General features: G+C 41.2%; 1 protein-coding gene across 1 annotated transcript in view; it reads left to right on the forward strand.

Moving 5' to 3' along the window:
• The first annotated feature begins 496 nt into the window (after window positions 1-496).
• Window positions 497-23,275, forward strand: part of ANTXR2 (ANTXR cell adhesion molecule 2) — a 167,640-nt gene continuing 144,861 nt past the window's right edge. The window contains exons 1-4 of the mRNA XM_065914254.1: window positions 497-1,071; window positions 1,728-1,799; window positions 3,905-3,976; window positions 22,803-22,884. Of these exons, the coding sequence (XP_065770326.1) occupies window positions 920-1,071; window positions 1,728-1,799; window positions 3,905-3,976; window positions 22,803-22,884 (378 nt within the window). The 5' untranslated portion in view covers window positions 497-919. The remainder of the gene's footprint in view (window positions 1,072-1,727; window positions 1,800-3,904; window positions 3,977-22,802; window positions 22,885-23,275) is intronic.

Genomic DNA, 23,275 nt, shown 5'->3' on the forward strand with positions numbered 1-23,275 from the left:
TAACGGGGGTGGGGCAGAGCCAGGGGGCATGCCCTTTCTCCAAGCCGCTAGACCTCAGTCTCCCAACCCCGCCAAGGGCTGCTCTGCGCAGCTGCTGCAACAGGCCGAGCCCCCTGCAGCAGGAAGGGGGGGTTGTTTAGTTTCTGGAGGACATCTGTTTTTCTAAACTACTTCTCTCCTTTCCAAAAGCTGGCAAGCCTTAGTCATCTCGGCTCGGCACGAACCCACAAGTGTGCGTGTGTGGTTCGGCTCAGGCCCCGCCCTCGGGCGCTCAGTGCCACCGCGGGGACCCGGCCGGACTGCGGTTCTGGCCTTGGCTGCGAGTGGCTTCTCCGGAGCCGCCCGGCCTCCTCCCCTGACGAGGACCGCCCGGCCGCCGCGCGGTGCCAGAGCTGAGGACGAGGGAGAAAAGTTTGCAGCGCCGGGCGGAGGCGGGGAACCCCGAGCCGAGGGGTCCTCCGCTTCTTAAGTGCGCGCGGCGGCGGCCGCGTCCCGGGCGGCTCTCCCGGAGGACCGGCGCTCCCGAGCGGAGGCTGCAGGCTCGCCCCGAGGCGGCGGAGGAACTTCTGCTGCGAGCAGTCGCCGCGGGCCCCGGCCGTCTGCAGGAACTCTCCGGAATCGGGAGGGGGAGGGCCGGATCGCTCTTCCACGGGGATTCGTCAGGAGTTCCGGCGGCAGCGGCGGCGGCGGCGGAGTCTCCCTTTGTCCTCCTAGGACCTCCCTCCTTCCCCGTCTCCCTCCCGCTGTCAGCCTGTGGGTCCCGCTGACCCAGGCGCCGGCGCCCTCGGGGACTCGCTGTCCCCCCACCTCAGGGTGCGACCCTGGTCACTCCCACCAGCCTAGCGTCGCCCCCGAGCGGAGCCGAGCCGAGCCCAGGGGGGCTGCGAGCAGGAGGAAGCCGCAGACCCCCGGCCGCACGATGGTGGCGGGGCGCTCCCCGGCCCGCTGTCCCGGGCGCTGGCTGGTCCCCGGGCTGTGGCTGCTCGCTCTCAGCGGTCCCGGGGGGCTGCTGAGCGCCCAGGAGCAGCCCTCCTGCCACGGAGCCTTCGATCTCTACTTCGTCTTGGACAAGTGAGTGCGGGAAAAGGCATCCAGGGTCTCCGGGGGAGCGTGGTCCTGGGTGGTGAGCTGTGCTGGGGGGAGGCTGAGCTGTCCGTGCGACCTGGGGAGGGGTGAGGGGTGCTCCGGTGATGGGCGCCCTGTTGCTATCTTTGTCCGAAAGGCGAGCGCTTTGGGATCGGTGCGGGCTGCGGGGTGATAGGAGGAGCCCCGAGCTGCCAGGCTCTCTAGGGAGATGGGCAATCACTGCTGGCCAGTGGTGGGGTTTCTTGGGAAATGGGAGTGCCGTCACTTGGGGTAACCTTCTGCGACCCTGGGACCCACGTAAGACTCCTTCTGGGTCCCTCAGTCCCCAACGCCTCACGCTGGCTAAAGTTTGCCGGGTTTTATCCTGAGCACAGCGCTTTCATTGTAGCTTGGCAGTCTGCAGTTAACGTACTCTGTGTGGTTTGCGTTTCCTTCTAAGGAAGGCTGTGTTTATTTGAAGACCTGGCATCTTAACTCCGGACAATTAGCAGGCAGGTGGTCCCTGAAGATGGGTAGACTTCCTAGGTTCTTGTAGCACCTACCTTTCAGCTGCTGATCCTGTTAACTTGGCTTGAAGAAGAGGTCAGGTGACACCCCTGTAAATGTGTTGTTTTTCTGATTTGTTCAATTTTCTTTTTCAGGTCTGGGAGTGTGGCAAATAACTGGATTCAAATTTACAATTTTGTCCAGCAGCTTACAGAGAGATTTGTAAGGTATCTCTCCTACTTTCCTTTTCTAAGCAGGGGACTTTGAGGTGGAGGCAAGTAGACCAAAGGCTAGCTAGGGTATCCTTTTTTGGAAACCATTTGCAGGGAAAGCCTTTCCTGAAGTGTTGATTTTTAAGTGCCTCAAGGTCTTATCACACACACGCTGTTATTAAGACAGCCCTTCAGTTGTTGAGGGCTTATTTCATCTGGATCCCAGAAACTTGGCTCAGGCTCTGGGGAAGTATCTTCAGATATGATTCCAAATGTCTTTTCCTTTCTGAGTTTTCATCTGTTTTGAATTTCATTTATGCTTTCTCATAATTTATCACTTTAAAAGTTTATGCTAATAATACCCATAATATATTTTCCATTCCACACAATTCTTAGCATTATTGAGGTCCTCATTAAGAAAAAAAAGTGTTGGTAAACTTCAAATGAGCATGTGTTAATAACCCACTACCAGAAAAGGCACTTGTGTGTGTGTGTGTGTTTAAAGAAATGACTTGTGTTTACACAATGTGTGGGTGTGTGGCTGGTTTAAAATTTAACTGTTCTATATATGCAATAAGCCTTACTAGGAAAGATTGGTTTGTCTCCTATAAAAAGCATAACTGCTATGATAGCCCGCTTACTCTCTTATTTAGAGGTAACCAGAAATTAGTGGCTTTCTTATTTAAAAGTAACCCTAGGACACTAGGCTTTTGAGGCTTTTTCCTCCTCCTCTTTTTTTTTTTTTTTTTCTTTTTAAAGAAGAAAAAATGCAATGAGGAAATGCAAGTTTATCAAGATAATGGAAAGGACATGAAAAGGAGCTGTATCATTAAATATTGCTTCTTTCAGTCGTGTTAGCCCAAATGTTTTCTTTAAAACAGGCTTGGATGATCAAAACATTTTGAAAGTCATGTTGCAAGTAACTTCAAACAATCTGTAGAGGCCTAGGAAATCCTTGCTTTCAGTTATTGGCAGCAGTAAGCTTATCCCTATAAAAATGTATGCTTGTCCTTGCTCAGTCATCAGTCTCCTGTTTAAGAAGCCAAGTATAACACTCATTTCTGGACAGGGTCTAAGGTAAACTTGTCTAGGAAAGAAAAATAAACAAGGCCTTACATCCTTAAGTGTCAAAGGCAGGAGGGAGAGTTGTTGATAAATTTTCTGATTTAAGCCAAGAGTGTGCAGAGTGTCTCATAGATTTTGATCAAAAGCAGTGGGTCATTTCAGTACCTTTCCAAGAAGTAGTTCTCTTGTTTGGTCTGGTTTACAGGTTGGAATTCTAGAATACACAGTTCTCTGGCACAAGTTTAGTTGTTCTGTTACTAACCCATAATATATTGTAGGAAATGAGCAAAGGGTGACTACTGAAGAGAATGACTTTTCAAATATGTGTAACCCTTGGGCATCATTCTGCTCTTCAGTTTATAGAGCTGAGTGTTACAGCTTCAGGTTCAGATCTTAATTAACGTTACATAGAGTGTCTTTGAAACAGGAATCATTCTGTGAGATCAAGGCTTAGAGCTTAAAAGGTGTAGCCAACTAGGGCAGTTGTTGCCAGTCAGAAGTATGATGCTTAAGACTTAGAGAACTGAACATGTCTAATCAAAATGTGATTTGTTCTTCTCTTTCACATTGTCCTTGACACTCTTTAAGTAATCCTACCTCAGGATAACTTGTATGAACTCCTCTCATAGTTGTGGTAATTAAATCAAACCGGCTTGTTTCCAGCCCTAAACTTGCTATGATAATCATTCTGAAGGGATTGGCCTCCTTGAAGGAAATGAGGTAGAAGGCATAAGAAAGAGCTTTCTACAAAAAAAAAAAAAAAAAAAAAATTGCACTGGCCTGGAATTTATCTTTCTAGGTAATTTCTTCCTAAAATGGCCCTGTGGGTCAGAGAGGAGTGCCTGAGTCTTGAGCAGCACTGACTAAATCCAGAATGACTTATGTGATAATGGTAATGTTGAGCAGAGTTCATGTATCTACTTAGGGGTTCCATTTAAAAGAAGCCTGGACCGTTCAGTGAGACTGATTTTAAATGAGACTCCCTAGCTATACATCTGTATTATATCAATATTTCTTTTAAAAATGTTTTAACTGCCTCTCTTCTTATTTTGCAGCCCTCAAATGAGATTATCTTTCATTGTGTTTTCTTCTCAAGCCACCATTATTTTGCCATTAACCGGAGACAGGTTAGTGCATTAACACTTTGCTGCAGGCTTTTAGTAGAGATGGATCTTAAAGGGATGATGGATATTTCCAAGTGGTGATTCAGGCCTCTCAGTGGACTCAAGCAAGTACACAGACAGTTTAGTTCTCTTCACTAATAGAGGGAAAAGGAGGTATGAATAATATAAAAGAGCAGCTAATCTGAAAATCAATATCATTCATATTGCTGTGGACTGTACAATGAGACCCAGATCTCTGCCTTAGTTGTGTTTACTTCCTCCCACCTTTCCCCCTTTCTGTTACTATAAGTAGTTCTACAACTTTCTTGTTTAGATGTAATATATTAATCAACTAGGAATTTGAAGAACCTTAAGGAGGAGAAAGATATGGATCTATTTGGATAATTTACTAGATGGAGCAGACATCCTACATCTTTAGACTTACTCTGAGGTTCAGTGATGCCGAATATGTTTACTTTTATGAAAGAACTTGCTTTTAATTTCATAAATATATGTATTTATAAATTTGAATTTAATTTCATATATATATAAATATAATTTCCCCCAAATCAATGTCATAATATTTTATATGACCATTTTGGTGTCATTTGAACTAATCATTGTGGCAAGTTAGAAGTAGTCATTGATGTTAGGTGCAGCCTGGATGGGAGGGGAGATTGGGGAAGAATGGATACATGTGTATGTATGACTGAGTCTCTTTGTTGTGCATCTGAAGCTATCACAACATGCTTAATCAGCTATACTCCATCATTGAATAGAAAGTTAAAAAATTAAGTAGTCACTGACATTTTAAAGAATGGTTCTTTCCATAGCGGGAAGGGAGAGTTTCTACTTCATTTAACACGAAGTACAAAAGGTAGTTTTTGGTCAATTCTTGAATAAATGAGTGGGTTAGTTTTATTGTGAAACCCAATTTCTCCAAACTGTAATTTCAGCAAGGAAGACTGTTGTACCTTGTTCTGTGTGATATGTGGATTTCTGAGAAGTTTTGTGTTTATAGTTCCTTTAAATAAAGTTTTTTTTTTTTTTTACTTTAAAAATGTCGAGAACACATAATATTTAAAAGAGCTTACAGAGGTGACTTATTTAAAATTCCCAGAATTGATTCGGAAAATCCATCAAACTTCTAATGTATTTGTGCTTTAAGTTTCACTTTTCCTGGAGAGGAAACCTCTCTGTAGGTGGGGAGTCCAGCTTATGACCTCAGTCTCCTCTCTGATACTTCGTTTTGTACTTTCTCATGTGCATCTGGGTCTCATCAAAGGCTGGGCAACAGTAGTCCCTAACAACCCACATACAACAGCTGTTTATTCCCATTGATATAACAGTCCTTGCCTTCATGAAAAGAATTTTTTCCGTTGCCCAGCTTAATTTCCAAAGAAACAGCGTTTGATTCACCCCAGGTCGCTCAGTGGTAAAGAATCAACGTGCCAATGCAGGAACTGCATTGATCCTGGATCGGGAAGATCCCCTGGAGGAGGAAATGGCAACCCACTCCTGTATTCTTGCCTGGGAAGTCCCACGGACAGAGGAGCCTGGCGGGCTACAGTCCATGGGGTTGCAAAGAGTTGGACACGACTGAGCGTATACATAGCACATCCGTTAAGACAAAAAGAGAACCGTGCTAACATTTGTGGAGTGCATATGTAGAGAAAAGCGTTTAGAATATTGCCAGACCCACAGTAGACTCTCAGTAATTGTTAACTGCATACTTTGTGCTAGGTTCTCTGTTAGGTACTTTATATATGAGTTCTCTAGCACTTTGATGAAGTGTAATCACAGGTCAGCAAGATTGGTATTGCATCAGCAGACGTGGAAAGGGTTTAAATTGTGCTAATCTCACTAACACAATTTTTACTATTATCATACACTATAGTAATATTAAATTTATATTACTGTACACAATCTCACTAACACCATTTTAACCCAGGAGTTGGTGATGGACAGGGAAGCCTGGCATGCTGCAGTTCATGGGGTCACAAAGAGTCGGACATGACTGAGAAACTGAACTGAACTGAATCTCACTAAAGATTTTCTGTTACCATTGGTTGAATTTAATAAGGCGGAGGTTGGGATAAAGGGGCTTCTGTTTCCAGAGGCAGCATAATATTGCAGCTGAAAGTTGCTGAACCAATTTCCTAGCCAAATGGTCACAGACAAATGACAACCTCTTTATGCTTCACTTTTTTCCGTCTCTATAATGATGATGATGATGGTCATGATAATAATACCTACCTCATAAGACTGCTGTAAAAATTGAAGTCAGTGAGTGTGGACAATGTAGGACAGAGTCTGGCATATATGTATTGCGAAGAGAGCTTTGTTGTTGTTGTTATTATCTGCAGTTAGGGAGTGTGCATTATTTTAATGATGGGGAGACATTATCCTTATATAAAGGGATTATTGTACTGCTTGAAAGGATTTATAATAGTCCAGGAGGAATTCTAATATAATGCTACTTGCAACTTTTAAAAAAACATAGTTGGCTCTTCTGTCTCTTTTAAAATAGAAATAAGTTCTGTTTTAACAAACTTTCCTGTTTACCAAATTGCATTAGTTTGGGGGTAGCAGAATGTACACTAACAAGGCCTAGGTGAGAGTTCCAGTTTTGTTACCTACTGGTTAGAGACTTGGGATAAATCATCTTCTCATTGTGTCAGTATTTATGTCTATAAACTGCAGGCATAATCTACAGTGTTTTCTTTCTTTCTTTTTTTTTTTAACTGTGCTTTCTTAAGAGATTTGTGGGGATCAAAAATAAGACAATGCATAGAAAAGTATTTTGTATATTACAGAACAGTTTCCAGTAAAGGGTTATTTTCTGAACCTAGTTGTTCTTTTACCAATTTTATTTAATTAAATTAGTGACTTTTCAAATTTCTGTGGTCCTCTATATTTGGATATAAGGTCACTTTTCATTCATTTACCCCCTTTTAAAAAAAAAATTGGGGTGTTGTTGCTTTACAATGTTGTGTGCTTCTGTAGTACAGCAAAGTGAGTAAGCTGTATGTGTGCATATAACCGTTCCCTCTTGGACCTTCCTTTCCTTGCAACCCCTTCCCCCTCCTCCCCTCCTTCCACCCTCCTCCTGCCCCAGCATCTCACCCCTCTAGGTCACCACAGCCCCCTCCTCCCCTCCTTCCACCCTCCTCCTGCCCCAGCATCTCACCCCTCTAGGTCACCACAGAGCGCCGAGCTGAGCTCCATATACTCTACAGCAGCTGTCTGTTTTACACATGGGTGATGTGTTAATGTCAAGCCTACTCTCTCAATTCAACCCACTCTCTCCATGTCCACATGTCCATTTTCTACATCTGCATCTCTGTTCCTGCCTTTTAAGTGTGTAGACACCATTCGCATATTTAGATGCAAGATCACTGAATGAATGTTGCCCCAGCTATTGGGGATCCTTGTTTCAAAGTCTAGAAAGGGGAATTCTACGCATGAACTTTCTTGATGTCACACTTAGACGTCTGAGCACATAGAAAAAGCAAAGGTCAGATACATCAGGTTTCACAATTTTGTTTCTATTTCTCATCATTCTTCCGCACTTTGATAAATATGAGAAGTACCTCTTTCATGTTTCAGAGTGTTGCTAAATATCTTCAGTAGAGAGGAAGCAAGATTAGAAGGCAGTAAGTCCTTACAGCTGGACTGTGTCTTCTGTTAGGGTTTCATCAGGAAGTCTGGTACTATGTAAATGCATGAACAGAATAATAAACATGGCAAGAAATGATCAGTTATCCATTTTATATGCTCATGATTCAAAACCATTATTTTTTAAAAATTTATAGTTATTTATTGGCTGCATTGGGTTTTCATTGCTGCATGTGGCCTTTCTCTAGTTGAGGTGAGTGGGGCTACTCTCTAGTTGCGGTGTGAGGGCTTCTCATTGTAGTGGCTTCTCTCATTGTGGAGCATGGGCTCTGGAGCACATAGGCTTCAGTAGTTGTGACACATGGGCTTGGCTGCCCTGTGGCATGTGGAATCTGCCTGGATCAGGGATCAAACCTCCGTCCCCTGCATTGGCAGGCAGATTCTTAACCACTGGACCAACAGGAAAGTCCTGAAAACATTATTATTTTGGATATTTCAATTTGAAACATTCTCTTCTTTTGCCCTCATGATTTTTATTTTATTTTCACTGTTGTTGTTGTTAATATGCTGAGTCCTGTCTGACTCTTTGCGACCCCATGAACTGTAGCACGCCAGGTTCTTCTCTCCTCCACTGTCTCCTGCTCAGATTCGTGTCCTTTGAGTCGGAGATGCTATCTAACCATCTCATCCGCTGCTGTCTGCTTCTCCTTTTGCCTTCCAGTCTTTTCCATCAGGGTCTTTTCCAATGAATCATCTCTTTGCATCGTGTGGCCAAAGTGTTGGAGCTTCGGCTTCAGCATCAGTCCTTCCAGTGAATATTCGGGGTTGATTTCCTGTAGAATTGACTGGTTTGATCTTCCTGGAGTCCAAGGGACTCTCCAGAGTCTTCTCTTTTATCCTCCATATATCTGGTAATCCCTCCACTCACCTACCCACCGTCCTGCTTTGCCTACCCTGTATACCATGTTTTGAGTGTTATGTGCTCCGGAGGTAACACAAGGATGGATAATTGTGTGTGTGATAGTGAGGAGTGTACACAAACACATGTAACTCAGGGCTGTATTATAGGATCCAGTACGAGGAAAGTGCTGAGTGTTGATTCAGTATGGAAATATCCAGCCTCTCAGTATTAGAGAATTTGAATCAAGACTCATTTAAAAGGATATTTTTGCTTATTGTGTTGAATAATTGGTGATAGTGAATTATGCTTAGTTCTGTTCAGTGTAATCTTAATGAGGTTAAAAGTGATTTAGTTGGAGACATTTAGTGAACATTTTTATGTGCTAGATACTGTGCAAAATGCTTTCCATTCATTACTTTACTTAACCCTTATATCAACTCCATGTCATAGATACTATTATCTCAACTTTATAAATGAGGAAACTGAAGCTGAGAAAGGAAATGTAGTTTGTCCAAGGACACACAGTTAATCAGTGATGAGGAGTATATTAGCCAGAATGGTCTCTTGAAATGTAGAGGAGATCGTGCCACTCTTGCTCTTAAGACAATCTGATGGCTTAGAGTAGAAAGCACACATTTCCCAGTGGCCTAAAAGCCCTACCTGACCGCTCACCCACTCCTGTCCTAACTCTGTATTCCACAGTCTGGCCCACTGGCCGCCTTCCCTTCCCTGAACGGGCCAAGCATGTTTCTGTACTAGCCGTTTTGCTCTTTGTCTTCCCTGGCCTCATCCCACGCGTCACCTCCCCCGAGAGGCCTTGCCTTGGCATCAGCTATGACGCAATCCTACCTCACCTTCCCAATAATGTTCCACAATTCTCTATTCGGTTGTCAGTTTTTGAAATTGTTCTGTTAATTAATCGATTTATTTTATCTCCATAACCCTAATGTAAACTGCATGAGAGCAGAGGGGTCTTCTTTGTCTTGTTTACCTTCGCCTCTATATCTTAACACCTATAACAGAGCTTGAAACATAATAGATGCTCAGTAAAGATATGTTGAATGAACGATTGGGTTGGTCTGACTGTACAACCTGAGTTATTAACTGCTGTCAAAAGTTTTCTCCCCTTGAGAAGTAATAAATGATGATTTATATTTGTTAATCTTCTCATTCCTATTGCTATAGGTCAGTTGCAAACATTTTCAACTCTCTCTTTGGTATACTTGTCCCCAACTTGAAAAAGTCGTATACTTGTTTGACCTGAGAATGATTATCACTTAGGAAAAAATATTCCATAGGCAAACTTCTAGGAAATTAAAGATAAGTCATTTGATTAAATTTATATAAGAAGTGTAAGTAATATGCACATTTCTATTATTTGAAAGGATTTCTTCTAATTCCTTTAAATCCAAGTTAAAAATTTGTTTGTGATAAGATAGTTGGTAATTTATAAATTGGTTCATTCATTTTGCAGGGAAATTTGTCAGTATCTGTAAATGTTTAGAAGTCTCCTATCAACAATTTTACTTTTTAGGACTATGCCCTACTGAAATAGTAGCATCAGTGTGCAAAGATAGGTATGTGCGAGATTAAACCCTGAAGCATTGTTCATAATGTGAAAATGGTAGTAAATCTAAATGCTTATCAGTTGATGATATAATTAAATTAGAGTATATACATAGAATTGGATACTATGCAGTCATTCAAAGAATTGGAAAATCTCTATATATTGCTATGAAAATATGTCTAAGATATACTAGTTGAGAAAAGCAAGTTGCAGAATACTCTGTTAAAGATGATAAACAAAACCAAAAATTTTAATGGTTTTTATGGTATGTGTGTATGATAATGAATGCATGGAAAAACTCTGGAAGACGAGCAGCAAATTGCTAACAACAATATTGTCTTAGCAATGAGATTCAGGGTGGGGGTTCCTTCAGTGAATTTCAAGGTGGGCGTTCCTTCATGTTTTTAATTTCTATACATTGAGGTTATTCAATTTTATTTGAATAATGTACTGTTTATAAAAAGCATATGCTTAGGTTTAAAAAAAATATTACTGACTTATGTAGCCAGAGGCAACTCTCTTGGTATCAGAATGGAACTCAGGAGTTAGAAAGTATCAGTTCAGTTCAGTTCAGTTGCTCAGTCCTGTGGAACTCTTTGCGACCACATGAATTGCAGCACACCAGGCCTCCCTGTCCATCACCAACTCCCGGAGTTTACTCAAACTCATATCCATTGAGTTGGTGATGCCATCCAGCCATCTCATCCTCTGTCATCCCCTTCTCCTCCTGCCCTCAATCTTTCCCAGCATCAGGGTCTTTTCCAATGAGTCAGCTCTTCACATCAGGTGGCCAAAGTATTGGAGCTTCAGCTTCAGCATCAGTCCTTCCAATGAACACCCGGGACTGATCTCCTTTAGGATGGACTGGTTGGATCTCCTTGCAGTCCAAGGAACTCTCAAGAGTCTTCTCCAACACCACATTCAAAAGCATCAATTTTTTTGTGCTCAGCTTTCTTCACATTAGGAATAGAGCATTGTTGCTGTTCAGTCACTCAGTCCAGTCTGACTCTTTGCAAACCCAGGGACTGCAGCACGCCAGGCTCTTCTGTCCTCTACCATTTCTTGGAGTTTGCTCAAATTCATGTCCATTGAATTAGTGCTATGCTGTGCGTGGTCGCTCAGTCATGTCTGACTCTTTTTGACCCCATGGACTGTAGCCCACCAGGCTCCTCTGTCATGGGGATTTTCCAGGCAAGAATACTGGAGTGGGTTACCGTGCCCTCCTCCAGGGGATCTTCCTAACCCAGGGACTGAACCCAGGTCTCCTGCATTGCAGGCGGATTCTTTATTGATCTGAGCCACCAGGAAAGCCCAAGAATAGTGGAGTAGGTAGCCTATCCCTTCTCCAGGGGAACTTCCCAACTCAGGAATCAAACTGGGGTTTCCTGCATTGCAGGCAGATTCTTTACAGCTGAGCTACCAGGGAAGCCTGTTGAGTCAGTGATGCTTTCTAACCATCTCATCCTCTGCTGCTGTTTCTTCTTTGGCCTGCAATCTTTCCCAGCATCATAGTCTTTTCCAGTGAGTTGACTCTTTGCATCAGGTGGCCAAAGTACTGGAGCTTCAGTTTCAGCAGCAGTCCTTCCAATGACTATTCAGGGTTGATTTCCTGAATAGAAATAGAACATATTCAGCTGTTAACTTGGGGAGTCCTGAAGTGAAGTGAAATGAAAGTTGCTTAGTCATGTCCAACTCTTTGTGATCCCATGGACTAGACAATCCATGGAATTCTCCAGGCCAGAATACTGGAGTGGGTAGCCTTTCCCTTCTCCAGGATATCTTTCCCACCCAGGGATCGAACCCAGATCTCCCACATTGCAGGTGGATTCTTTACCAGCTGAGTCAGAAGGGAAGCCTGGCGGGGGGTGCGGATCCTGAAGGTTGCTTGTTAAATGTAACCATCAGGATTGGACTTTGGGTCAGGAATAACATAGGTGCTGTATACGAGCTGTGTAACTTTGGACAAGTTATTTCACCTTTTGCTACCCGATTCCCTTGTCTGTTATAAGGAGCTAATCATTCCTACTGTGTAGAAGTGTTGGGGTGATAAAATGTTGGGATGATTAAGTGCACTTAATGCGTGAGAAGGCCTGATTAATGACTAGGTGGTAAGGAGGCTGAGGCTGAGATGGGATCTAGGTCTTATCACTGTACCTCCTCATCACCATTATGTGCCCAGATTTTAGCAGAAGTTTGAAGTCAAGTGACTTTGCTCCAAGTGACACAGCTAAGTCAGAGCCAGAATTCACCCCTGCGTATGGCTCTTGAGCATGAGCACCTAACTATTCCACTGCCTCAGAATCTTTGTTTGCCTTTCTCCAGCTGGTTTCCAGAATTAGAACTGTCATAATTCAAAGATATATTCATCCTCTAAATTTCTTCTGTTCTCTTACAAACCAGTGACGTGCTGAGAGGAAGTGACTAGTTGTTTTTGTTTAGATTCTAATAGGGAAGTAATTTTTCCTGTTGAGAAAAGTCAGTGCTGGTCACACATTGTGCTAATTCTGAGAGATCTGAGCATGGCAGCAACTCAGATTCTAGTCGTGGATATGGGAATAGTTGCTTTCAGCGAAGTCCCATGTTTGTTTTAAGGGTGTGTTCTAGAAAATTAAATTCATTGTTACTCATGTCTGGAAGACAGGCCTGGCACACTCAGGTGGTAAAATGCAGAGGTCATTTTTTCATGGCCCAGTAAGATGTTGAATGAGGAAATGGGATGTAAATATACAAGATACAGCAGATAGAGACTTTAGTTGTCATCTGGGTACCTCACTTAGATAAGTGTGGACTAAATTAGAGATGAATTTTCACAAACCCAGATTGTATGGGGCATTTTGTAAGCTGATATTTTTGAATCTAGGACCCTGACCTTGGATTCATTTGTCTGGAGTCTGTACCACAGAGACCTTGACATATATTGGCCTTAGAGTGACATGTTAAATAAAGAGTAAGCAAGTTTTTATATAAAGTATGAGTTCCTAAGATAATGTATTAGCAATGTTTGTGTCTGAAAAATCATCTTTCACTCTTTTGAAACCCTTGAAAAATTTTTAAGTTGAGCTAATAGGGAACAATTTTTTTTTTTTGCAGTTTATTCTTCACACTGTATGCCATATAACAATATATAATGGCATAATTAAATAGATAGCTAGGATGGTCCCGCATTTGAATGAGTGAGCAGATTTCCCCTCCTGTAATTTTTCTAACTTTGTCAGACTGATTATATAATATTGTGGTTAATTAATGGAAGGAGACAGAAGTAGTAAAGTTTATTGAGTACTTACTATGTATCAGACATTTTGCTAAATGCTTTATTTGTAATTGCTCAGGTAAAGTACAATGCTAAGTGGATTATAAATCATTAGTAATTTTGTATGGACATGAACAACATCTTGAGAAGATTGTTTTGTCTCATATTCTACTCAATCTACTAAGTTTTATTTTCCAAGAGCAATATTTATTTATGTTATGTAGCTATTCTTCAGCCACCTGATTCGAAGAGCTGACTCATTGGAAAAGACCCTGATGCTGGGAAAGATTGAGGGCAGGAGGAGAAGGGGGCGACAGAGGATGAGATGGTTGGATGGCACCACTGACTTAATGGACATGAGTTTGGGTAAACTCCAGGAGTTGGTGATGGACAGGGAGGCCTGGAGTGCTGTGCTCCATGGGGTCACAAAGAGTCAGACACAACTGAGCAACTGAACTGAACTGAAATCTTTATAAAGTTTCTGTGTATTCCTACATTTTGTTTGCAGTTTTGTTCATTTCATATCACTGACTGATATTTTCTTGACAATAAAGTACAGTTCAGTTCAGTTCAGTCACTCAGTCAAGTCTGACTGTTTGCAACCCCATGGACTGCAGAACACCAGGCTTCCCTGTTCATCATCAACTCCCAGAACTTGCTCAAACTCATGTCCATCGAGTCTGTGATGCCATCCAACCATCTCATCCTTTGTTGTCCCCTTCTCCTCCTGCCTTCAATCTTTCCCAACATCACAGTTTTTTCCAGTGAGTCAGTTCTTCCCATCAGGTGGCCTAAGTATTGGAGTTTCAGCTTCAGCATCCGTCCTTCCAATGAATATTCAGGACTGATTTTCTTTAGGATGGACTGGTTGGATCTTCTTGCAGTCCAAGGGACTTTCAATAGTCTTCTCCAACACCGCAGTTCAAAAGCATCAATTCTTTGGTGCTCAGCTTTCTTTAGAGTCCAACTCTCACATCCATACATGACTACTGGAAAAACCATAGCTTTGACTAGACAGACCTTTGTCAGCAAAGTAATGTCTCTGCTTTTTAATGTGCTGTCTAGGTTTGTCATAACTTTTCCTCCAAGGAGCAAGTGTCTTTTAATTTCATGGCTGCAATCACCATCTGCAGTGATTTTTTAGCCCAAGAAAATAAAGTCTGTCACTGTTGCCATTGTTTCTCCATCTATATGCCATGAAGTGATGGGACCAGAGGCCATGATCTTAATTTTCTCTATGTTGAGTTTTAAGTCAGCTTTTTCACTTTCCTCTTTCACTTTGATCAAGAGACTCTTTAGTTCTTCTTTGCTTTCTGCCACAAGTGTGGTGTCATCTGTGTATCTGAGGTTATTGATATTTCTCCTGGCAATCTTGATTCCAGCTTGTGCTTCATCCAGGCCAGCGTTTCGCATGACATACTCTACATACAGGTTAAATAAGCAGGGTGACAATATACAGCTTTGATGTACTCCTTTCCCAGTTTGGAACCAGTCTGTTGTTCCATGTCCAGTTCTAACTGTTGCTTCTTGACCTGCATACAGATTTCTCAGGAGGCAGGGCAGGTGGTCTGGTATTCCCATCTCTTTAAAAATTTTCCACAGTTTGTTGTGGTTCACACAGTCAAAGGCTTTGGTGTAGTTAATAAAGCAGAAGTAGATGTTTTTTGGAACTCTTGCTTTTTCGATGATCCAGCAGATGTTGGCAGTTTGATCTCTGGTTCCTCTGCCTCCATACCTATAACACTTAAGCTTATAGAGTTATCTAAACTGGCATTTGGTAGCATAGATGTATGAGACTTTTAGGTTTTGTGATAAATTGCTCTTTTGTGACCTCCAATAAAACACAGAATACATATAACATATATGCATACATGTGTGTGAGTGCACACACTCAGTTGTGTCTGACTCTTTGTGACCCCATGGACTGTAGCATGGCAGGCTCCTCTGTCCAAGGATTTTTCCAAGTGAGAATACTGGAGTGGGTTACTGTGTCCTCCTCCAGGGGATCTTCCCAACCCAGGAATTGAACACTATTCTCTGGCATCTCCTGCATTGACAGGCAGATTTACCACTGAGACAAATATATATGTAACAGGTATAATATATGTGTATAGAAGTATTTTTTATATATTTATATATGTATATAAGTACACACATGTTTATATATTAACTATATATATTTATATATGCACATGTATTTACATATGTGTATATAAGTACTTTTATTTAAATATATAATTTAAAAAATGTGGGCTGGGCCTATGGCTCACTTTAACCAATTGAATGTAACAGATATGAATGAGCATGAAACAGCCTTCAGTAGCAATTTTCTCGCTGCCTTTCCAGTCTTTACTATCCATCTCTTCAAGGTCATTTAGCTTTTACTTTAGTCACAACTTTTATTTTGATTATCTATTGGTGCATAATAAACTACTCCAAAATTAATGGTGTAAATACAGCTGGTCATTTCTCATGATATTGTGCATTGAATGGGCAGTTCTTAGGCTTTGCCTGTTGTCAGCTACAAAGCTGGAATGTCTAGAAGAGTTGAAATGACCCCACCCACATGGTTCGAAAGTTCGTGCTGGTGCTGGCTGTGGTGTAGGGGCTCAGCCGGGACTGTTGACCTGAGTCTTCATTCTGCTACACATGACTTCTACTCATGGCTAGGTTAAGTGTCCTCCTACCATGGTGATTTCAGGGTAGTGAAAGTTTTTGTATGGCAGCCAGCTACCAAGGGTACATAAAGGGAAAAGTCATGTGCCTTATTTAGACTTAGTCCTGGAGCAGGCATGGTGATCATGAAAACTACCCCAACATTTAGTGGCCTAAGCAGTGATTTTTGTTAGCTCTCTCAATTCTGTGACACGTGGCTCAAAAGGAAGCTTTCTCTGCCCCACATTATATTATCTGTTGCTATAATCATAGAGGGTGGTTACTGTTATGGAGCACAGCTAGCACTGTTTACTGGAATAATATGTTCTCCTCCATGGGACCTCTGCTTGTGGCCTGGGCTTCTTGCAGCATGATGACTGAGTCCAAGAGCAAGTACCATGAGATGAAGGAAGCAGTGTCTCCAGTTCTCTTAAGGGTTGGACGTCTAAGAATATCACTTCTGCCTTGTTCTAGTGCCAGGTAGTAACAGGGCTGGGCCAGGTTCAAGGGGATGGGGGATAAATTTCAACTTTTGATGGGCGAATGGGTGGATATAGAGTAGGAAGAAATTGATAGAGGTCATGTTTAGAGATTCTGTACCATAGTTTATACGGAAAGTAATAGTGAAACTCCAAAGATGCATCTCTTTCAGAAATAAACATGCCAGCTAAGAGAGAAAAACAAAAACCCTGCGTATAACCAAAATAGCAAATTAGATTGGTAATTTTGGCATGAGTCTTTAGATTCTGCTGTAACCCATAACCCATGTCAGCAAATTTTGAATGATGTGTTATTTACTTTTATTTTTTATTATTAGCCTCTCACTCTCATTCCTCTTATTCTTTTGTATGAGTTAAAACTGTTTATTAACAACATTAATACTTTCTTTTTGTATTATTTTAATATTGTCATTATTTCCTTCTTAAGGTAGGTTGGAATAGATGGGCACATTTCCTTTTACTTTCATGACTTTGAGTAGTATTTCTCAATTCAAACTCTCAAAGTTTTAAGAATTAATATGTAAGGTAGAAATGTGAGAATTGAAGTTTTATTTGTTAGAAATGATAATTTTCCTAAAATAGTTTAAAATTGTGCTGTGATAGAAGTACATTTTGGGATTGTTGGTATTCACCTATTCAAGAGCAATACTGAACACATGCATATGAGTTGGAGTTTGTATAACTTAATATAAAGTTGAAAAATTCTATGTGTTTTAGGAGCACTAGTGAAGAGAAGTTCTCAAATAAGGCTCCCAAACTGTGAAAAACAAAGGTGATAATTCCTATTTACATTACCTTCAATGGTTAAGAGAGCAGTACAGTGAATTGATGGGCTTCTTTGGCGGCTCAGATGTAAAGCATCTGCCTGCAATGTGATCTTCCTGAGCAACCAACACTTGGGCTTCCCTTGTGGCTCAGCAGTAAAGAATCCAATGCAGGAGCCATAGGAGACGCAGGTTCGATCCCTAGAAGATGCCCTAGAGGAGGACATGGCAACCCACTCCAGTATGCTTGCCTGGAGAATCCCATGGATAGAGGAGCCTGGTGGGCTACAGTCCATGGAGTCGCAAAGAGTCGGACATGACTGAAGTAACTTATCATTCATGCACAGAAAATTGATAAAGACAGTTGGTATTGATTATTGAACACTTAGGTGCCACGCCCTGTACTCACTATTTACAAGTAATAAGTGAAAGTTGCTCAGTTATGTCCGTGGAATTCTCCAGGCCAAATACTGGAGTGGGTAGCCTTTCCCTTCCCCAGGGGATCTGCCCAACCCAGGGATCAAACCCAGGTCTCCCGCATTACAGGCAGATTATTTACCAGCTGAGCCACAGGAGAAGCCCAAGAATACTGGAGTGGGTAGCCTATTCCTACTCCAGTGGATCTTCCCAAACCAGGAGTTGAACCAGGGTCTCTTGCATTCCAGGTGGATTCTTTACCAACTGAGCTATCAGGGAAGTCCTGAAAATACAAGTAATAGTCCCTTTAATTTTTATAACAACTCTGCTATATAAGTACTATCAATGTTCCCATTTTCAGAGGGTAGAAATGCAAGCTCAGAGAGGATACAACTTAGCAAAGTCACAAAATTACTAAGGCTAGTGAGTCTAAGAGCTGGGAATTGTGGTGGCCAGTGCACCATTTTTGACCTCTGGGTTGCACTCATGGTATGATGCAGGGTGGCATAATGAAAGAACGAGGGCTGGCTGGCAGATGACCCCACTCAGTTCCTGGCACATGTAATAACAGAATAATAACTAATGTCTATGTGACACTGACTTTGTACTGAATTCTTTATGTGCATCGACTCCTTTGATTTTTCACAGCCACCCTGGGGAGTTAGTGTTGGTGTTACTTTTGCTTAACATGAAACAACGGAAGGATGCGGTGATAGATAACTGGCTGGAGCAGTCTGGACTCCTGTCCGTTGTGCCATCTGTCACCTCACATTCTGTTTGCCACCACTTGTAGGTTTTCTAGAAGAGCAACATGACAATGCAGAGGAGAAGCTGTAGTGAAGAGGGTTTGTTCTGGGCACTAGCCACTTCCTTTCTGTGGTCTTAGCTCCTTTAATAGCTCTTCTGTCCAGACCCCACAGCTTTCTGAATGTTCAAAGCTGCCAAGTATAATAACATTATATGATGAAGATGATGGGCTTCCTGGTGCCTCAGATGGTAAAGAATCTGCCTGCAATGCAGGAGACCCAGGTTTGATCCCTGGGTCAGGAAGATCCCCTGGAGAAGGCAATGGCTACCCACCCACTGCAGTGTTCTTGCTTGGAGAATTCCATGGACAGAGGAAGCTGGTGGGCTTCAGTCCATGGGGTCGCTGAGCGACTAACACTTTCATAAATGTGATAGTAGTCATCTAATAAATGTCTGTGGAATGAGTGAGTGTAGACTTCATTGGGGCAGCCGTTCTTATTTACATTTAATGGATATGGAAGCTGAGCTGCAGGGAATTAAACAACTGCCAGTGCTTACATTAGTTGCAGAACCGAAGTTTTAGTTTGTTTCTGATTTACTCCAAACCTGAGTCTTCCCACCTCATTCTATGGCTTTCCATATAATTTGTTCTCACTAAAGCTTCAGCATAAAACTTCCTTTCCTCTATTCCTTTCCCGCCTCCTTTTTGGGTCTTTATCAAATTTTTTCAACCCTCAGTTTGCTAAGTGAGCTCTCCTTAGAATCAAGAAGAAAGTAAACTGGGTGAACAAAATCCTACAAACAGAGGAATGACCAGTGTCAATAACCATAGTAGCTACAACTAACTCTACTTTTTTTTTTTCTTGGCCATGCTGCATGGCCTGTGTGATCTTAGTTTCCTAACCAGGGATTGAACCCGCACCCCCTGCATTGGAAGTGGGGAGTCTTAGCCCCTGGACAGCCAGAGAAGTCCCCTAACCCAGTACTTATTATGTGCCATTTAATCCTCACAATGGCCCTGTGGTACAGGTATTTTCCTCTTTGTTTTATAGTTGAGAAAATGAGATTGGGCTTGGAATTAATCCATGGTCTCTCTGGCTATAAATCATACATCCCAGAAACTGCTTTCTACATTTTAAAAGATTATCCTAGTTACCTTCAAAACCCCTCCAGTAGAAGAACTGTCTGGCAAAATAGGTAAGGAAAAGAGCATTCCAGCAACCTTCCATGGAATTCTCCTGGCAAGATTACTAGAGTGGGTTGCCATTTCCTTCTCCAGGGTATTTTCCCAACCCAGGGATCGAACCCGGGTCTCCCGCTTTGCAGGCAGATTTTTTACCAACTGAGCCACCAGGGAAGCCCTTTCCAACAACATGGAAAGGTTTTTAAATTAGATTGGATCAGAGTTTCATAATTCCTGGCCACACTATAGAACACTCAGGAGAATTTCCAAGAAATACCCTGACCCCAGCACACATCAAGTAAATTATAATTTTTTCCAACAGTGTCCAGAAGATATATATATTTTTAAGCCTTTTAGGTGATCCCAGTGTCCAGCCAGGGTGGAGAACGGCATTGTACCTATAAATGGGTGAGAGGGTAGCCGTAGAGTAGGCGTAAATTGTTCTCATATCACCATGTAAGATCACAGCGTTCACACGTGTGGGTGCTCAGCCAATGTGTGAAGACTAATTGACTGAAACCTGGAAAGAGCTTTGAAATCAGGAAAGTTAAGGCAATGCACAAAGTTCAGGTTAAGTATAGAGATACATTTATAAATGTGTATCTTTAGTCACAAGTAGAAAGGACTTAAAATTATGCCTGAATTGTGTTAGTTGGGCAAGTCAGAATTTTCTGCCAACTATTTAATTATGCCACTATTTATAAAATATATCTTCACCTTAGTTGTGACATCATGCACACCTTCCACAGTTCCAAGTGTCTTGTGGCTGGAGAAAGGCCACTGATGTGGCACAGTGCCTCGCAGTTGTTGCTGTTTCCTTCCCGTCCCTTCTCTTATCTGCTTATCTTTCCTCTTCTCTTCTTATCTCTTCTTTTCCGTACTCAGCAGAGAAATTTGAAGGGTACTAACAGAGCTGAGAGTGTTAATTTTTTAGATTAAAAAATGAGTCAATATGTTTTTGCCTCTGCCACCCCCCACCTCTCTGCCTCACCCCCTCTTTTCAATCAGCATAGTTATAAAGTCAAGAAGAAAGAGTTGATTATAGATTTTGGTACCCTGATGCCCAACAACAACAAAAAAAACAATAGCAACAGCAATCAAACAGAGGTTTCATATCCCATTTTATTTGTTTACATTCTGCCTCTTTCCAAAAAGTATTTGAAGTCACACAGAATACAGTAACATTGCAGAAAATTAGTAACATCTGAAAAGAGAAGTTAAGATCTTAGAAAAGAGGAGATAGCAATGTGATAACCATATGAGCTTAGCAGAACTTTCTGAATGAGGAAGGCTTTTACCATGCAGTTCCTGATAGTCAGGGCAAGAAGTAACTGTAGTTAGCAGAAAAGAGGAAGTGTGTAGCGATTACTCAGGGTTGGTAAAGAAATTTCTGCCCTGTGAGCTCATAGGGGACTTTGAGCATCTTGATAGCTGCCTCCTTGGCTACAGAGTCACAACAAACTCCAAAGTAGTTTCGGTATTACTGTTTGTTGTAACTGAAGACAACATTAAAGCCAAGCTCAGTGAATCTGATACTGATTTGAGCTGATCTTCATAACATACACATTTTGTCTTTTATTATTAAACATTTTCTCCATTGCTTTCCTTTAGAACATTAAGTCACAGTATAAATGGGTGAGTTGTGTTGTTGACCTACTACGTGATTTTTTCTCCCTCAGTTCACCATTTACTAATAGAGAAAATTTAACTTATTTTTAGTTACTTGGGATCCCTCAAAGGCCCTATCTTGTTTTGATTTCCATTTCCCATTAGGTGACACATTTTTTTTCTTTTTTCAATTTAAAAACCTTTTTATTTATTTGGTTGTATCAGGTCTTAGTTGTGGTGCACGGACCTAGTTGCCCCATGTCATGTGGGATCTTAGTTCCCCAGGGATCAAACCAGCATCCTCTGCATTGAAGGTGAACTCTTTATCACTGGACCACCTGGGAAGTCCCAGTGATAATTGTTAGCGGAGAGGCTGACGGAATATGTAGTTCGTCTGGAAAGTGACAGGCCAGGGCTCATGTATGTTGATGTTGTTGGGTGTGGCCAACGAACACTTTTCCTCTTATGACTCTAGCTGCAAAAGTAATGAGCAGTTCAGAGCAACTTAGAATGTCACAGTGGCTGGTATGGATACAGGCAAGAGTGATCTGCTTCTTTCAGCAAAATAAGCAAGCAGAGACCTACATTCCCACTCTGAATCCCACATTTGACAAGTTCTTTCTGCTTAGAGTCTTCTACTAGTGTTGTCTAGTCCTCAGAAGTAATGATGATTAGAATCTGAACTAAATGGAGAAGGCGATTTTTACCAGGCAAAAGCTGTTTGTGTAAACTTGGATTTCAGTTGTCTTTTTTCATTTCTCTTTTGGCAGCAAACATTAATGCTTGAGGACACGCTGCCACTCATTTCTGGGAAGCACCAAATATTTGGTTTTTATCTGCATTCAGACTGAGTCAGTTTCAAGTTGTTTCTGTAGATATTAAAACATAAATATTTAGATAAAACAAGTTTATAAATTATGTAATTTACTCCATCATCTGTGGAACTATGAATTTTTTTCCTAGGGTAGATTGAAAAATTTATTGAACACTTATTTTGTAAAAGGCATTATAATAAGTAATTCGTGCAGAGTTGGGGGATACATTATAAATAATAGATATGGAGATAGCCCAGTGTAGGCTTCCCATCTAGTTAAGTGAAAATGTTAAATCAGTGAAATTATTTTAAAGTAGAATATTTTTGAGATACAGAATTGTTCATTGCAGTAAAGGTTGAACATGAATATATTTGGGGCATCTTAGAAAAAAGAGTGTACTGAAGTTAGTTAGGTTCAGAATAGGTAGATTTTAAAACAAGTATTAAAAGAGACAATCAACATGGGTTGGTGGAGGTGACTGAGTTACAAAGAAGTAAGATTAGGATTATACTTTGAAAGTTGTGTTTTCTGGAAACTTCCTGAGATGAACTTGTCTGATAATAATTTTTACTACAATATTAAAATAGAATCCTTAAAATTAAAATAAATTATTTTTATATGTGGATGAGGCTCTGGTGAATGATTTTATGCTTAAAATACAGACATTATTAAATACTCCTTAAAATGACAGTATGAGGAGTTATCTGCCTTCAAAACCCAGGGCAAAACTGCCTTAATTGCAAAACTGCCACATTTTTTGAAAAGTGCTTATTATAATCTTTCCCAATTTTTCTTTTGTTTAATTTTATACTGTATTATTTTCAGAGGCAAAATCAGTGAAGGCTTGGACAATTTGAAACGTGTTAGTCCCGTAGGAGAGACATACATCCATGAAGGACTAAAGCTAGTAAGTTCTTTTATACTTACAAGTATGGGAAAGAATGTTTTCTTACTCTGTAATAAAATAAATTATAACTCCCTAGTAAAACTGGAAGATGCCATTACATGCTCACCTTAAAATTAAAAAAAAAATTCTTTTAGTTGTTCTAGGGATAAGACTAATAGAAAGAATTTACCATGGTGATAAAAGAAGTTTGGATGACAGTTTGCCTTTTAAGGAATTTTCCATTTTCTCTGTGACTATATTCAGAGAACCACATTTTCTCTGTGGTTATAGTCAGTCAAGGCTGAAAACCTTTACCATTTACACCCAATAGTAATTACTCTATAATGTGAATATATGTATATTTCAAATTAAAGTAGTTAATATAAAATACTCTGTTTTAAAGAAAGAAGAA

This window comes from Muntiacus reevesi, chromosome 22, assembly GCF_963930625.1.
Source record: "Muntiacus reevesi chromosome 22, mMunRee1.1, whole genome shotgun sequence".
Classification (NCBI taxonomy): Eukaryota; Metazoa; Chordata; class Mammalia; order Artiodactyla; family Cervidae; genus Muntiacus; species Muntiacus reevesi.